Source organism: Arachis hypogaea, chromosome 3 (genome assembly GCF_003086295.3).
Source record: "Arachis hypogaea cultivar Tifrunner chromosome 3, arahy.Tifrunner.gnm2.J5K5, whole genome shotgun sequence".
Taxonomy (NCBI): Eukaryota; Viridiplantae; Streptophyta; class Magnoliopsida; order Fabales; family Fabaceae; genus Arachis; species Arachis hypogaea.
In genome coordinates this window covers 38797183-38815941 of record NC_092038.1, presented here as the reverse complement: position 1 = coordinate 38815941, position 18759 = coordinate 38797183, and the positions used below count along the sequence as shown (strand labels likewise).

At 31.1% G+C, this 18759-nt stretch overlaps 1 protein-coding gene across 2 annotated transcripts; it reads right to left on the bottom strand.

The window, feature by feature from the left end:
* Nucleotides 1–3191: 3191 nt before the first annotated feature.
* On the bottom strand, nucleotides 3192–7549 carry LOC112790323 (plant intracellular Ras-group-related LRR protein 1). Of its 2 annotated transcripts, none has more exons than XM_025832658.2 (3): nucleotides 7041–7549; nucleotides 6656–6825; nucleotides 3192–4105 (listed from the first exon to the last, which is right to left on the bottom strand). In XM_025832658.2, exons 1-3 carry the CDS (start codon nucleotides 7305–7307, stop codon nucleotides 3421–3423), a joined length of 1122 nt encoding a protein of 373 aa, XP_025688443.1. In that variant the 5' UTR covers nucleotides 7308–7549; the 3' UTR covers nucleotides 3192–3420. The 2 variants fall into 2 exon arrangements, with proteins under 2 accessions (XP_025688443.1, XP_025688442.1); XM_025832657.2 differs by having other exon boundaries at nucleotides 3192–4108; nucleotides 7041–7546.
* Between the last annotated feature and the right edge of the window lie 11210 nt (nucleotides 7550–18759).

Genomic DNA, 18759 nt, shown 5'->3' with positions numbered 1-18759 from the left:
TTGCTTGGATTAGCTTAATTTCCAGGGAAAATCGATTTTTCCTTTGGGATTTAGTGATTTACTTAGTGATAATGAGTTGTTCTGAATAAAATGAGCTCTTTCAAATGCACAGTTTTTAAAATGCATACTCTGAGATTTTTAGGTAATTTTGTAGTTTGAATTGAAATGAATAAGTGGTTATTCTAACTATGTTGTTCTGGGGTTTATGTATGTGAGTCGTTTTTAAGTTTGGTTGGTTTCCCTTGAAATTGGGTAATTGTGTGTTTGATTTGGTTAATTTGTAGGGAATATTTTTATTAGAAGTTATTCTTATGCGGGCATGAAATTGTCTATTTGTCTGTCTTTCTCCTGTAGTTACAACAATATTCAGTACTGTTAAAAGCAACTAGCTTGTATCTCTCACTGATATAGCATAGGTGAGAACCATGAGAACCCTGCTTTTAAATGGGAATTCCATATCTCATACCCGGCTGATATGTCACATGTGTAAAATTATTGAATTCTTCAGAGTGGAAGCTTATCTTCTGTTTCTCTGGTTTCACATGAACAGAATGTTCCTTTCAGTTCTTTTTTATATATTAATTTCTTGTATACCAAAATCCTGTTAGGGACAGATTTGGGCTAGTGTATAGCATAAAGAGGGTAAAGACCAGAATAGGATACTGTCGTCCCAAAGAACAGAAGCTGAATTAGTTAAGAGGCCTCTGAGGTCACAAAAAACGGCTAGAGAGTAGTTGAAGGGAACTGAAGTAAATTAGGTGGGTAAGAATTATGTCAGGGACTTAGGGTTTGATGATCACTTTGTAATAGACTTGAGAGAGTTGAGGAGCTCTACCTCTTCCTCATCATACTGTGCACATTCTTCCACAAATTCTAGGATTCCTGCCATGCTTCTCTGTAATTTCAATCGATAGCCAATAATTCATACCAGTTCTAAAATTGGTAATGTACCATCAACACTTGAGGTTATAATGAATGATGTCCTTTAATTTGTTGGTCCTGCACCAAATCGAATTGAAGCTGCTTTCCCTTTGCTATGACCCATTATCCCTCCTCATACTAGCTCTTTGTCCTCATCTGTGATGAAATTTAGAAAAGCAATCTTAAAGAAGGAATAGTTTGTTCTATGAGAAAATGTTTGTGTAATATGAGATTTGTTTGTTGATCTTGCTTGCTGTGACTATCATGTGAGCTGCTTGCACTCTGTTCAACTTTTGGCCTTCTATTTAATCAAATGGTGGTTGTGTTTTCCACTTTTGTAAAAACTGTCTATTTCACCTAACAGCATAATATTTGTTTTATCATTGTTGTGAAATGATCGACTTAATGTCTTCATTTGGATCTCCTTAATCCTCTCACCACTTTGAAATCCTTCAATAAATACATGGTCCATGGTTGTGGTTAGTGCTGATCTGCATTTTAGTAAGCGAGTCATATCTTTGCCAAGATGTTTATTTGAACTAAATTTATTCCTCAAGTATTAGCTTAATAAACACTTTTTTAGTGAAATATTAGTTTACCAATTGATACACAGCAATTTCCGCCACATTACATGGGAAGGAGAATGTGGGTTATGAGTTCCCACTTTGGTGGCTCATTCTTTTTCTTATAAACGTGTCAGTAACTATTCTGTTCTATTCAAGTCTAAGATTCTTTTGAGATAGAATGTCGATAGTCTTTTTTTTGTTTTTTTGTTTTTGTGAGAATGGGAGGGGGCCTCGGAGTCGATACTCGATAGTCTTACAAGTCTAGTGTTTAACAAATTTTTATTTTGTCGAGGTCTTGGAGAATTGCTTATGTTAGATAAATTGGTCTTTATATTGTTTTCAATTAAGTTTTTAATATGCGTGTCATATAAACAAGTTAAAAAAAATTATTATAAGACAATTAAGTTGAAGGATATATCATTATAAGACAACTTAGTCTTCTTTTAAAATAACAGAAGAATCATTTTGTCTGATGAGACTAATTTTTGGAGATCTCTAGAAAATAGAAATTTATTGGAGGAGCAAAGTGTTCGATATAAGATTTCTTAAAATTTAACTTGGGTGTTTATTATTATTATTATTATTGAAGATTCCTAAGTGAGTTGAAAATAGAGGTTAAATCAAGAAACTATTTTTGATAATTTATAAAATTGATTGTGCAGTACACGCAGATAAGGAGATTATTTTTTTCTTTTTGTCTTGTCTCGAAGTATCAAAACAGAAGATGATGATGCAGAGATGAGAAATAGAGAATGAATAATATCACGATATATCTTGGTTCGGATTCGGTTACGAAGTGCAATACGTTCGGTTACGAAATGCAATACGTCATATATCCAGTTTTTACCATAAACATTGATGAAATTTTTATTATAAGTAAGATTGATTCTAATTACCAATTTCAAGATATTCATACTTTTATCACTCACCTAAGCTATTTAAGTTTGATAACTTTTAAGTACTAACTCAACTTAGATAAGGAAAATCAAGTATACTCTAATCTTAGTATACTTTTGAAAATAATCACTCAAATAAAAGTATAAAATCATTGTTGTATGATTAACTCTCTTTCCTTTTTATATCTCTCAATATAAACTTAACTTTAAAAATAGGAAAATTAGAACACACTCAATAACAAGAAATAAAGTTATATCAGCAAAGGCTATGCTTTTTATGTTGAATCGCTTACCTTCTTCCTTGAACAGAACTTCGTATATAAGACTTCTTGATATGATCTTCGATGATAGAAATCATTGCCTTATTTGCCGAAGTAGCTGTTGCACTCTTTAATACCATGGCCATTAGCTTTGATTGAAAATAACTTTATTGTTTGGTTTGACAGTAATGTGCGACTTCTCTATTGTAAAGCAATATGATTCTTGAAGTTAATTGTCAATTATGTGTTGTTTTGTACGAAATCATGGATTGTTTGATTGTGAAACTTAATTGCTTATTTATTAATACCTACAATGTTTATAAATAAGTTAAAATAAAAAATATCAATTATATTGGTTATCACAAGGATTAGTAACCAAATCATGACTCAACAATTATTATTATTATTATTATTATTAATAAATTGAGGATATCGTTTTCTTTAGAGCTAGTTTTTGCAAGTAAGTGAGATCATTCTGACCAATTTTGTTTAAAAATTCGCCGGTTGTCTTTTGTGAACAAAATGTTTGATTGATAGATAGATAGATGGAAGAGTAAAATTGGCTATAAGTTGATATGGCAATAAACTTCAAATTTACAAATGTACTGGCCTACAGTTAACACACACCCCATGATTGCTAGAGTTTAACATATAGACAAGACTACTATTCTATTAGTATATGTTGGGTGAATGAGTGGATTTTGGCGTTTAGGGAACTCATCCACAAACTTTTTATCTATTTTGATCCCAACAGAACATTCTAAACTGCATTGGCTTTCAACTAAAGGAACGACGAGGTGAGAAGATGCGAAGAGGTGAGAGCATCCCCATGAAGCCACCAGGCGAGGCGAGACCATGGATGGACTGATGCTTAAGCTTGGTGAAACCGTCATGTTGCGGCCGTTTCATACCACTATTGATGCGTCCTTGGAATGTTCCACACTTGACGAAATTCTTGACCCACGACTTCTTCTTTCTGCTACTCTGGTCCCCTGACGAGTTCATCTTATGACACAAGAACTCCTTCACCACATTTAACCCTTGCTCAACCACCTCCAATGGCGGCGAAGCAAGCGGGTTCCCATCAACACACAACTTCTGGAGCTTCTGGAGGCACCCAATGGAATTGGGCAAAGTCTTGATGTTGTTGTAGCTAACATCAAGCTCAGTGAGGGACAATAGAAGCCCTATGGAGTAGGGTAGTGTGTCCAAGTACCGGAAGTTCTGGCTCACATTCAGCGTCTCAAGGTTGACTAGGTTCTCAAGGTCTTCAGGAAGAGACCTTAAGCAGTTAAGGCGCGCGTCGAGGACCTTGAGAGCCATAAGGTGAGAGGTGGAGCTTGGAAGGAACACAAGCTGGTTGGAGTTGACGGAGAGCTTCTGGAGGTTTATCAGCTCAAACCCTATTGTATCCGGCAACTTGCTTAACTTGTTGAAGTTAGCATTCAGTTCTTCTAAGCCTCTGCTGGGTCAAAATTCAAAGCCATATGCATACACGTTAATAATTAAGCTACGCTTATGTTTTGTTTTGAATAAATTGTAAGCAATCTCCGGTATTAGATTTTGTGACGTAAGAACTACTAGGACTGATTAATGGATTGTGGAATTAACAAAGTGAGGCTAATAACAGGACGTTATATTTAAATTTTTTTTTATATTGTTGTTGTTTTCATCTAAAGTATAAATTATTATCTGTGGCTTTTGAACAGTGTGAAAGATTGAAAATTGAAATTCTTTGTTAATCAAAATTTCCTCGGTCAATCTCTTGGTACGTAACCCTATGTACGATTTCCCGTTCAAAGTGTCACGGACTTATAAACAACTACAACCTTTTTTTCCTTTTCTAAAATAAATTTTCAACTGAATTTATTTTAGCCAGGTGCCGTCCACCTTCCATTTTATTTTATAAAAAGTCAACTATAGCTATACATCTAGAGAAAAACGAAGATATATATTTTCTTTACCTTAAAAAAATAACATAAAATTGTTACTCATAAAGCACAATTTGTTATCGGCTGATAGCAGCCCACGAGGTTCATTTCATCATATCTGATCTTTATTTTCTGTTTTCTATTCTTCAAAATTAGTTTAATGATGGTTACGTTGAAAACGAACTTTTGATATGCAATTTCGTAAGATATGAGTTGGCAGAATCATATATAGCAAAAGTATATGCTTAGTTTCGATATTACTTTAAGATATTTTCAGAGATCATAGGGTAACCATATATGATTACATAATTAATTGACAAACAGGAAACAAAGAGAATATAGACTTAATTATTGATTTATTAGGTGGGTTTGCTTCAATAAATAGTCAATATAAAACTCTACAATGATTTACTAATATTAAGATTACAAAGACACAAGAGGATAAGTGTACGTTTATTAATATATAATTTTGATAGTTAGAAATATAATTATTTATATTTTTTTATTGACTTACATTTTTAGGATTAATTATCTTATAATAATATAATATTAGAATTTTTGTCATAAAAAAATTTAAAATTTGATCTTTTCTGCCCTTTAAAAAAATGGTTCAGTATAAAACAGAAAATATATGATTGTACAAAATTAAAAGAAAAACTAAGAGCGAAAACTGTATTAAATATATAATTATTTATGTATATCAATTTTATTAATTTAAATTTTTATAATAAATAGTTTTAGCGGTGTATATGGGCCGGGTCACATTGAGTTTGGCTTAATCTAGACTCGATCTGAAATATAGATTAGGTCTAATTTTTAGACCATAACCCGATCTTAAATTCGATGAAACCTACGCACTTTCAGGCTGGATGAAAACCGGATCTTTAGCATGTAAAAATCACCTAATCTCCAACCATTATTTCACAATTCACATAGTAAAATTGACTTAAAAAAATATAACAATAACCAACCCTTATCTAAAATTAAAGCATAACTATAATTAATACTAATATTGTCTAATAATACCAAATATTTAAATTAATACAAATAACACAATATGATGTATTAGTCTAAAGTCTTGTGCATTTTAAACATAAAACATTAACTTATAATCTTATAATGACTAATAACACAAAATATTAAGGTTTACAATATTTAAATTCGACATAAAAATAACCATCATTCATCACTAATAACACAAAATATTAATTGTATATGATGACCGGACCATCAGACCGAATTCGAATGACGTAAATCCGACCCGAAATAATAACTGAATTTATTTTTAAGATCCTTACCCAATTTTAGACCCGATGAAATTACACTAAATTAACTCTTAAAGTATTCGAAGCCAAACCAAATTTTCGGGGACCATATACACCTCTAAATAGTTCTATAACATTGCGCTTATCATCATGACAAAAGAAAATTAAGGAATAAGAATAACAAACGACAAGTTTGAGGTAGATACATGCGTATCGACGTATATAGGTAGAAGACACATTATTAATTATAATCACCTAATACTTAACCAGTCAACTTATCATTAATTAACAATTTTAATTTTTTAAATTATTATTAATTAGTAATTATTTAAATTTTATGTTTTAAAATGTATAAAATTGATAAATATTAATTATAATTATTTAAAGTTGACTGATTAAAAATTATTTATCTATACTTTTTCATTCAAATTTTATCCATCAATTATTAAACAGTGCGTAGAAAATTCTTCTTCTAATTAATATGCTGAAGACTATATCACATAAAATTAATTATATAAAGCACAATGTAATAGTATAATTTTTTTTATACTGTTACATATAACAAAAGAGAAAAACACCGCCGCTAAAATTAATTATTAGCAGCGAAACATTTGGTGTATTATCTATACATTAAAAGGAAGCAACTATATCAAGTGATTTAATTTAAAAAGGGTAGTATATATGTAGCTAATAAATTGATAAGTTGATAATGATGTATGCGTGCAATGTTCATCCTAATGTTTTTATTGTTATTATTATTATTATTTAATTACTTTAAGTTATATCTAAAATTAGATATATAATATATATAGTTACCTGCAATTTTCAATAGTTTGAGGAAGGGATTGGATGAAGTTGGCAGAGACATTCAAAATCTTAAGCTTAGAGAGGCAACCAATTGAATTTGGGAGGGACCTTAGCTGGTTCGAGTGCACGTCCAACACCGTCAAGTTCAGTAGTCTCGCCGTTAACGACTCCGGAATATTCTATACACATAATAAGAAATAATTCATAAATAAAAAGAATCTTCCATGGTATATATATCTCTCTTTCTCAAATTAACTTTACTTTATATTTTATGAATTTATTAATTTTTGTCTAAATATATTATTTTTAATGAATAAAAAAGTAAAAAGAAAAAAAAAAGGTAATCTTTCAAGAAAAGAATATTTTGTATTGCAATAAATTTCTAAATACGAACCTGGAGATTGTTGTTGGAAAGGTCCAACTTGGAAATGGTAGCTAAATCAAGAGAAGGAATAGGGAGAGACTCCAACGACATGCAGCTCAAGTCAACGGTGCGAAGCTTGTTGTCTTTGTTGTTGTTGCTGTTGTTGTTGTTGTTGTTGGATTCTTTGTTCCTCTCCCTCTTATTCCTTCTTATCATATCCATCTTCATGGTATCCATAGTCATCGTTACTGGTTGCTGATGATGAACCAGATGATTATGTGTGTGTTCGTACATCATACTTAGAAATTTCAATTTACTATGCAATACACAACCCACCCTGAAAAACACGGAGTTTGATTGCAAAGATTTTGAGAGAGAGAGAGAGAAGAGAGAGAAGGAAGGGGAGCTGTTGGAGATGAATTGATGATGATAATGAGACAGTAGTGTGTGCTTCCATATATAAATAGGGGAAATGTTATTTTAACAAAAAAAAAAGTTTATCCTATTACATTAAAGTTTGCAATTCAATTGATGATGATAGCCTTTCATTTTTTTATATATTTAAATATCATTTTCTTGAAAATATCTTGGATTATCAATATATATACTAAACTCCAAAACAGTTATTATTTTAAAACAGAAAATAAAACTATTATTTTCTAATGTTCATTAAAATAATGTACATTAAAAGTTTTGTATATTCTATCAATTTTTATTTATATTATCATGTTTTAATTTTAATATGTTAAGTCTTAGCTATGGTTTACAAATATAATAATTATTCCATCTATTTATGAATAAGACTATTGACTGAGTTCTAATTCATCTTTTTAATGATTTTTTATAATATTTAAAAGAATAAAAAATATACAAATATATATTTTTTTTAAAAACATCAAAATAATAAAAAATTTAAAATTTTTTATTTAAAATTAAAAAGATAACTAAGAGAATGAATTGGAACTTCTAGTTATTTTTTATAATATATTATAAAAAGAAAAATACTAAAGACGACTAATCCTTTTTTATTAATATTAATCAAGATTTAGAATTTAAATTTTAAATTTAAAAATTAGTATAAAAATATATTTATTAATCAAATATTAAAAAATAAAATTGGCGGTCATATGATATTGTTGTTATAAAAACAAGGGCGGGGGTGGACGTGAAAGACTAAGGTGAATGAAAAAAAGGACGTACGGATGGGACGGAATGGAGAAGAAATTATTAGAAATGAGAGCGTAGTGACGTAGTATGGAAGTACATGAACCGTATGAAATGGTAATTAGGGTTTGCGTGCTGTGTTAAGCAACTTTCCCCACTTGATTTATTTTGTCAACTCTCTACTACTACTACGATTTTTTTTTTTTTTTTGGTGACACTACTCCCAATTTGAATGCCAATTACTATTTTATTCGTTAATTGTAGACAAGGAATATGTCCTCACACATGTTTTTTAGTTCTTAGCTTCTTAATTACTTCTATCTCTCCCTATACGACTACTATTATATAACTGTATATAACATATTTGTTTATTAATCTATCCTTTTCCTTATGTAAATAATAATAAAAATAGATAAACACTTTTTTTAGATTTTGACTTGAAATGTTTAGAATAATAATAATAATAATAATAATAATAATAATAATAATAATAATAATAATAATAATAATAATAATAATAATATTTTGTTAAAGAAAATTATGTGAATAGTGTTGCCTTTTTTTTTTTTTTTTGAAGTTTATCAAAGATCTACTATATTATAAAATTACTCATCCAAAAAGTTTAAGCCGATGAAAGAATGTAACATTAATGGTTATATCTCTAACACATAGTTATTGTAAATTCTTTTACGGTTAAGTATGATTTTGGTTCTTAAGGTATAAGTAAAAAAAATTTTTATCTCCAACTTTTTTTTTCATACAAAATCGTCCTTAATATTTAACTTGGTTTTAAAATCGTCTTTTTTACTTAAATTTTAAAATTTTGAACCAAATTATTCCTACTAAAAAATTATAAAAAAAGAAAAAAAAGAGAGTGTTTCATTCTCCTGCAAAAGAGGAAGGAAATAAGAAGAAGGAGGAGGTAGAAAGAAGAAGAAGAAGTTATTCACGATCCATTTTTGCCTCCGCTTTCGCTGCCACTTCTGCCGCACCATCCAAATTGCAGAAATATTCATTACATTCATTATAAACAACAACATAACATTCAAATTTAAGAATATAACAATAATATATTTTCCTAATCTTTCAAATTCAACAACAACAATACAATATTCATATTTTCTGTTTTGAAGCAAAAAAAAAAATTCTTTCAACTTCAACAAAAAAAACAACACACCATGCGAAAAAGAGATTTGAAAAGATAGAGAGAATTCAAAATCGCCGCTACCGCCACTAAGAAGAGATCTGAGAAGGTCGTCAAAGATGCAGTGGTTGAGAGGAAAAATGAATGGCGAGACAAATGAAGGAGAGACGAAGTAATGCGAAAGCGTATTGACAGACTGACGGGTGTGCGAAGAGAGAGAGAGCGACTCAGCGAGTGGCTGGACACGATGCAACACGAAAGCGAGCTAGGGAGCAAGGGTGCGAGCTTGAGGGAGGTGCGAGGGCTCGAGGCTGAAAGTAGGATAGCAGCAGTAGATTGAGAGTAAGGATGAGAGTGACAGTAAAATAGAGGAAAAATCGAAAGAGGTGGCAAATAGACAAGAGCGATGATGACGAAGAAAGCGATAAGGAGGACGAAGACAATGACGATTTGGTGGAGGAGGTTAGTTATGAGAGAGAAAGGGAGAAATTTAAAGAATGAAGAAGAACGTACTAGTAAGTGATGAAGAGGAAGAAATGCAGATAAGGGTATTTTAATCCAAAAGACAATTTTAAAACCAAGTTAAATCTTAATGATAATTTTGTATTTAAAAAAAATTAAAAATAAAAAAAAAATTAATCTATACTTACTAAAATCGTGTTATACGTATAGATATAGATTATGAAGGAAAGGATAGGTTGATAAGGACAACTTGGTCTTAAATAACGATCGACTTTAAACTACATTTATGATAACTAACGTTTTGTTGGGATAGGAGCTCCAATTTTATTTTCTTACTCCCTTAGGTCCCATCTCTAGAATTTTATTTGGTTTCAAATAAATATCTACTTGAGAAATTATTTGCATGTCTATTGAGAAAAACTATGCATTTGTTCCTAATAAATGACTTACAAGTCATCAATTTGGATATATATCGAAGTCATTACAAGAAACATGTGGTATACTATCACATATTTCTTTGAATACTGGTTTACATATTTCTAAAAAAAAAATTGACAAATATATTGATGGATAAGTTCATACATCAGTGATTAAATTAGGCAACATTTGAGCCCAAAAAAATGATTATTTTATTATAAAAATATTTTAATTATTTTATAGTAAAAGTTTTAGTTATTTTACTATAAAATATATAAAATACATATAAATATGTTTAAATACAAAATTTTGATTTATTTTGATATATATATATATATATATATATATATATATATATATATATATAATGTTATATTGGATTGTTTTGTTGCTGAACTTGTATAATTTAGTTTTGACAAGTGGACAAAGTCTCAAGAATAAAAAAAATGAGTAAAAGAGTTGTTCTCTCGAGAATTAATTCAAGCTTGAGTTTATCACTATTCAAACTACTTAGATGATTAATTGTGAAGTAAAAAAGTGAAAAATGATAGTAGTGTAAAAGATAAGAAACAATGGATCAAAATAGGTGTTAGAATTCAACTTCACCTAATGACTTAAACTCTAAAAATAACTATTTAAATTTCTACTTTTTCTAATATAATGTAATTATGGTCGAATTACTCTTAAATATAATCGTAGCTTAATAACTCAACTATAAACAACCCTCCGAATTAGGGTAATGATTTAATTCCAATTAGATGGAATTGAAGGTGTATAAGAAGTAATAGTGGCTACTGAAGCAGAGATGTTAGTGGTATTAGCTGAAGAATTATCATTACAAATTATATGACGAAGAAACAGAGTAGAATATAATTAATACTAGCAGAATTCGAAGAGTAGTAGTACTAGCATTAGAGTTAGCATTATTAATTTATTATAAGAAGACCATGTGCTGATGAGATCAAAGGAATACTAAGAGTAGTATGAGAGAAATGAGTTTTCACTAAAAAAAAAAAGAAAAAACGGCGATTACAAATATATACTAAAATTTAATAACTTAACTACATAAATAAAAATATCATAAATCTAAAAATAAAAATAAAAATAAGATCACTTAGCTAAAAGAGACAATGGCGGCGCAGTAATGGGAGAGGAGACTAGTGCAGTAATCGTGGACTTATAGTGGTGATAGTGGTAGTAGTAGTGGTACTAATAACTGGTGATAAAACAGAGTATTAGAGGTTGAAGAAAAAAAGAAGAAAAGAAAATAGACATACATGGATTAAGGAGAAAGGGAGATGACATGACTAACGGAGACAAATAGTAGTGGCAACAACAACTCAGCAAAGAGATGGGCAGCAACAGGATATCGTATTAAAGATAGTGAGGTATTCTCGAGAAACGCTCTTTAATAACGATGATGACCATAGTGAAGGGGCGACAATGGTGTAACAAAGTAGCATCTTAGGTGGATGGTGGTGGCTAAAAAGAGTGGAGGGAGGAAAGATTTTGAAAATTGAGAGTTGCAGAAGTGAGGGAAGAAGGAGGTATGAGAGGAATAAATTCCTAGCTTAAATGTAAGATTTTTTGGCAGTAAATTATTTTCGTTAAATGAAATGCAACCTTTGATCCCATTAGTTACTATTGGATTTTCTAACAAAAAACCAAATTTGGTAGTAACTGTTGAGTTTGAAAAAAGATTTTATTATTTATTATGATAACAAATATTTGGTTGATTGATTAAAAATTGATTTCAATTTATGGTGTGGTTATTTCTATTGTAAAATTTTAAGTTTGGTATTAACATGCATGATGATTGGATTTGATTTAAAAAGAATCAACCATTAAGATCAAAATATGAAACAGATTAATGCTGCCAAATAAAAAAGCAAACAATCATGACAATTATGAGAGAGATTGGACAACAAATAACTACTGTGAATAATAAAGCATTGATTTGATTATGTTTGAAAATAATCAATTATCAAGGGCAAGATATGAATGATATTGTTAGAAATAAGAGATTAAACTGTAGAAAGAATTTTGTGTATTATTGAGTATATTCAAATTGTTTAGAATGATACAATATAGAAGGGTATTTATAGGTGCTAAGAGAATCAAAATAATAAAGACGTAATATCCTATATAATAAATATTCAGATATACTAAATAGTTCTAAAAAATGCTAATTGATCTTAATATATTCTAATAGAAATATAAAAACTTGTGTTGTTACCCAAAAGAAGGAAAGTATCAAACTTTTATGAAGATTGATTTGTTGCTATGGCTAGCAAAAAGCTAGGTTTATGATATAAGAAGAAGAATCAAGTTTCAAGGCACTTAAGGAGAAATATTCAAAAAACAAGACAACACGTTGAGTGTCTTCTTCTTCACCTTAATATTCAGTTTTATTTGAACCTTCCTAGTATAAAGAAAAAAGGTTTATGATTCATTGAGAGATTATTTGAAAAAGTCTAGGAGTGAATAGTCATAAACTAGGAAGAATTCATATTTAGTTTGTCTTGGTTTTTGTTTAGTTTTGAAAATTTGGTTTGGTCTTGGCGTTGGTTTGTGAAACACAGAATCGTTGCTTCGTTTGTCATAGAGCAGAACCGGCTTGGTTCGTTTTGTCTTTGTCTTGATCTTGGTTTAGGTATTGGTGATTGTAATCTTGAATTGGATATAATGAAATTTCACCATTATTGTAGTGGAGACTGGACGTAGACCTCATTCAACTTCGAGGTTGAACTAGGATACATGCTAGTGTCGTTCTCTTTACTCTTTCCTCATTTTTCATTTATCTTCTGTTGTTACAAGAGACTAAACTAAAAAAAATCTTCTGCATGCTCTATTACATGCTTCAAGTTTAAAAAAGTGCCTTGATTCAAACCTCCCTTTCTTAAGGCCCATACAACCTTCAGTAATATTTTCAAGAAACAAAGTTTTCTTTCCTATTGTTGAAAAATTCATAGCAAAATCCAACGATAATGTCTATAGAAAAATTTGATGGTAAATTTAACGGTACTGAGCACATTTTTGGTAGCGTTTAGAATAGAAAGAAGGTTTGACAAGAAATAATTTAATATAAAAAATCTTGAAACATCAAATTAAACAACGTATGTCTAATAATTACAATTTTCTAGCTAAAGTTAGACACTAGTAACCTTATATGATGTGGTTTAGAGTCAAACTTAATAGGATTATAAATTTTAAGACATGGAAAGTGCAGTCAACGCTTTTTAGGAAGTAATCATATGGGAAATATTTAGTTTCTAATTATATGGAGAGAGGTGAACCTAAAGAGGGAAGTAACTTAGTAACGAAAGAAGATTATGAAATGATGATTTATGTTTAAGAAGTGCGGACATGCTGAATATGAAATGAATGAAGACTATATTGATAATGATTGATTGATATTGAATGATTAATGGTATTTGCACTTAAATTATCTGAGATACGAGTTTTCTTGGGTAGACGTAGTGGCTTGCCACCACTTGCTACAGGTTGAGACTCGATACTCTGTTGACCCTACATCACAAGATGTGGCTGGGCACTTTAACTCTCCAAAACTTCCCCCAACAAGATGATAAATGAATGATTGTGATTATATGCATAGACTCTTAGGGATGCATGTACGCATGGATTGTCCAGGGTTAGCTACCGGACATGTCGAGTTTGGATATATAACCAATTGATGATACTCATTAGTCATAGGACAGACATACATGATGTGTATTTGTCTGTTTTGCTTAAGTGTGCATTATTTAGTTTGCCTAATTATTTAGTCATGCTTATCTGCTACTTGTTCTACTTTCTGTAATTGCATTCTATTTATGTTTTATTTGTTTGTCTTGTATGTCTTTGCAACTGAGAGACCCTTGTTTGGCGAAGGCGTGACGAGGATAGTTCTACCAGTGATTCGGAGTGTTGGAGGAGACAGAAAGTGGAGTATTAGGTTAAAGGTAGGGTTAGAACCTGAATACTTTAGATAGTTTACCTAATTTCTGGTTTAATATAATTCTGAGTGTCGGAGTCCTAGGATTGTCTCTGCCTTTTCTTGGCCTTATATATTACCTACGTTGGTAGCTTTACCAAGCTGAGAACCTCTGGTTCTCATTCATTACATATATTGTTGTTTTTCAGATGCAGGTTGAGAGTCATCTTGCTGAGCGTCTAGAGATCTCCTGAGCAAGCAAAGTTTTAGTTTGAGATGTTATATTTTGTACTTAAGCTATGTATATATGTATATAGATTATCTTCTATATATATTTAAGTTTGTCCCTCTTAAAGATGACTTGGAAAAACAAGTTGTCAATTTTCTGTTTTGGGATATTTTGGGTTATATATATATATATATATATATATATATATATATATATATATATATATATATATATATATATATATATATATATATATATACACTCTGCTCGGCGTTGATTTTACAGGTCGATTCTGAAGCATGATATTCTATATTTTCTTGGCATTCTACTCTTTATGTATATATGCATGTTGCAGAATTTATAACCACAAACTAACCGACAAGTGCACTGGGTCATACCAAGTAGTACCTCAAGTGAATGAGGGTCGATCCGACGAGAATTGATGGATTAAGCAACAATGGTTAAGTGATTTACTTAGTTAGACAAATAGAAAATGGTGTTTGAAGGTTCAAAAGCATAAACAGTAAATTCAAAATATTAGAAAGCAAACAATAAACGGGTTATAAAATATATGGAGAAAACAGTTAAGGCTTCAAAGATATCTATCTTCTGGATTGACTTTTCTTACTAACTATTTTAATCATGCAAGATTTAATTCATGGCAAACTATATGTGACTAAACCCTAATTCCTTAGACCTTTTTAGTCTCCTCTAAAATTCATCAACCGCCAATTTTTTGGTCACTTAATTCCAATTAGAGGGTAAAGTTCAATTCTAGTTTATATGCCACAGAAATCCTAATTACCCAAATATAAGAGGATTATATGTCACGTATTCCGTTAAGTCCAGATAATTAGAAATTTAGGAGAATATGTTTTCAAGCTGTTGTTCAAGTAAAGAGCTTTTCCAAGTTATACAAGAACTCAATTAGAACCAAGGCCATACTTCCGTTCCACCCAGATTCATAAAATAAAGAACGAAAACAATTCTTGAATTATAAATCAGTACATAAAATAGAAAAATAATAGTATCAATCCATACAATAGACAGAACTCCTAACCTTAACAGTGGAGGTTTAGTTGCTCATGGTTCAGAGAGAAAAACTAGGATTCAGGTAAACTGTAAATTGCGGAATGAGGTAGTAGAGGAGAATATTCCTTTTATATCTAATCCTAATTAATGTAAAATATATTTTCTAAAACTAAATAATATATTTTCCTATTTGTAATTAAAATAAAAGATTTAATCAAAACTAAATAAAAAACAATCGTGCAGTATCAAGTAGATGGAAGGGGGACCACTACTCCCTTTTTAACGGGTGCCTGTAATCATGTGCTTTTGAAGAATTTGTGGTTTTGGCGCCTAACTTGAGAAATTCCAAGTTAGGCGCCACCTTGACCGTACAGCTGGAAAAGAAGTATATACTATTATATATCGTTAGAAAGCTCTGAAAGTTAGCTTTTCAATGCCGCTAAAATCACATCAATCAAATCTTTGTAACTCGAGTGATTCAGGTTTGAGTGCAGAGAGGTCATGGTTGATAGCATCATTCGCCTTCTTCTCTTTTTCTGCGAAAACTCCATCAAATCCAGGCGAATGCTACCTAAAATAAACAAAATTGCACACGACTCAAAGTAGCATACATAGTGGCTAAAATATAATTAATTCTTGATTAAACTCAACAAATTGAATGCAAATTCACTAGGAAAAGATAGGAAAGATGCTCACGCATCAATGCATTATCCTTTCTTTTTATCTGGCTATCCATTTTTGTGAGCGATGTGGTTTTCATTTTATGGTTTTTGTTTGACCTTTTCTTCAAGGCTTCTAGTTACGCATTCTTTCAACTATATCTATGTATATATTTTATTTTAGAGGTCGTAATACCTCACCATCTCTATTTTACGGCTTAAGCGTAAAGCTCTGTGTGGTTGGGTGTTACATGGTGTGGAGGAAGATGTAAAAATTTGTGAGGCAGTGGTTGAATTAAAAGAAGAATTTGGCTTAAACCCTTGAGAAGAGGATTGAGAAGGTGGTGGTATTTCTTGATTAAATCTGTAAAAATAATGCTAAGTAATGTGTGTCTAGTTCGGCCATACACTTGACATTGTGGTCTTGATGGTGAGAAGAAGAACTTTCCACCTCTATCAAACCTGCCACCCCTGCCTCTTCTACCAGTTGATCATCTACTAGAATTTTGTTGTGGATTAGAATTTTCTTAAGTCAAGTTTGCTTGTGGAAGAAGATTTCTTGGAGCTTGAAATTTTTTAGTCAAATCATCATGTGGCAAAATTAGAGTTTCTACCTCATTATAAAGAGTAAAATTCTGGTTTAGAATTAACTCTGAATAAAAGTATTTGATACTCAGCATTGAGACCCTCAAGTAAAGCTTCAATGTGTTGTTGAAGAGTGAGAGAACTTCCTAAGATTGTTAAAGAATATGCCACATTTTTTTATGTTGAACACATAATTAGTTGCGGAGAGACTATGTTTCTTGATGAGTTTTATTTGAGATTTCAATTGCTTCACCTTGTAATATGTTAACTTACTAGAATAACCTTCAAGTTCTCCCAAATCTCCCAAATCTGATAAGCAAATTATAATCCTGCCATTTTATTGTGAAAAGATGTATCTATAGATACTAGCATCCAAGAGATCAAATTGTAGTCCTTCGGTCTCCATTGCTTGTAAGAAGCTGATTCCTTATTTGCTAGTTTATCTTCTTCAGTGGCAAAGCGAGTTGGAGTCTTCTTAGGAAGAAGATTTTATAAACTATGACTATAAATTTTTATAATAGCTTGTTATTGTCACGTTCTATGATTGATTTTTTTTAATTTGTCTTCAATTAGGGTGAAAAGTCTTTGATTTATCAATTTTGTATATGCTATAATTTGATTGAGATCTGAGTTGGGAGAATTGTTGATTGAAGAGGAAGGTGAATTGTTGGGCCATGGATCAATTAGAACCTTAAAGCTCCTGATACCATGACAGAATTTAGAATAAGTCTTGTGTAAACCCCGTAAAATTAACGATTAGTTAGCCAATAAATTAAATTTTATTAAAATAAATTAGAAATGTGAATTTTATAGTAAAATAAGATAGAGATAATGAAACAAGAATTTTGAACTAATTTTAAAGAATTTGGCCCAAAATTGAGCCAAACAGACCGAACCGGTTGAACTGAGCAACCCCACTCAATTAAGAAAGCACAGCCCATTCTCCCTCCCCATACATGCAAGGAATGCTGAAACATTCTAGCAAGAGGAGGAAGAACACTTCAATTTCAAAACCCTCACTCAATCTTTGATTCCACACAACTTTTCGCTCCGAGTTCCGATCGTCGCATAGTTTGCGGTCACGCCGCAGTGACGAGCTCTACAAAACCCGACATTGTGAGGTGAGAAAACCACATTCTCAGTTTCAATTCTTTCTTCTCAACTCTGAAATTTTATAATTTTGGGGGTGTTGAGATTTTGGTTAATTTGATATTTTAGGATCAAATTGGCTTGAAGGATTAGTGGACTTTTTCTAAATTGAGGCACATCTAAGGTAAGGATTATTAACCCTAGTCAATTCCTTGATTACATGTTTTGGGTATTGAATTTTGTATATGGATATGTGATGTTATGTATTAGGGGTATATATATATATATATATATATATATATATATATATATATATATATATATATATATAAGAATTGAACCATATTTGTGGAAATTGGAGCCTTGGAAATTGGTATTGGTTGCTGGATTTTTGGTATAAGGGCTTGGAAATCTTGCCTAGTGGGTTGTCTCGGGTAATACGTGGAAATCAGCCAAGGTGTGGTTTAGATTTCTCGTATTTAATATATAATATTCTGTGAAAACTTAGGAATAAACAGAAGACCCTTAAGCGAAGCGTCAAGGAGCTTCCTTTTCAACTAACTCTTCATTGGCCTTGGTCTCAGAGCCAGCTACTTTACCACTTCTCAATTGAATAACCTTGCAATCTTCTCCTGGGTTCACCACTGTATCACCTTTAAATGTACTTGTAGACCTCTCAAGTAATTGCTTGCTCAGTTGGCCCATTAGCACCTCTAAGTTTCTAATGGAGGCTCTGGTTTTCTGCATAACTTGTGCTTCCGTACTTGTCACTTGTCCACTTATCACGATGATAGCCTTGCATTCCTCTCTTGGATTTGGAATTATGTTACCCGAAAGGCTATTAGTGGTCCTCTGATCAATCTCATTAATTTTTGTGGCTAATTGACCCATTTGAATCTCCAAGTTCTTGATGGATGCTCTGGTTTCCTATCTAAAACCTGTCAATATTGCTTCCAAATCATTGTTCTGTTGAAAATCGCCCTGAGAACTATTGTTGAAGTTCTGAGGTCTCTAAGATTGATCCCTCCATCCAA

What these genes read in the sequence shown, in the direction of transcription:
- LOC112790323 (XM_025832657.2), bottom strand. Translation starts at nt 7,307, where the DNA reads ATGATGTACGAACACACACATAATCATCTGGTTCATCATCAGCAACCA. An exon ending in TTTCCAACAACAATCTCCAG is followed by an intron (nt 6,826 to 7,040) that starts GTTCGTATTTAG and finishes TTATGTGTATAG; the next exon opens with AATATTCCGGAGTCGTTAAC. An exon ending in CAAACTATTGAAAATTGCAG is followed by an intron (nt 4,109 to 6,655) that starts GTAACTATATAT and finishes ATTTTGACCCAG; the next exon opens with CAGAGGCTTAGAAGAACTGA.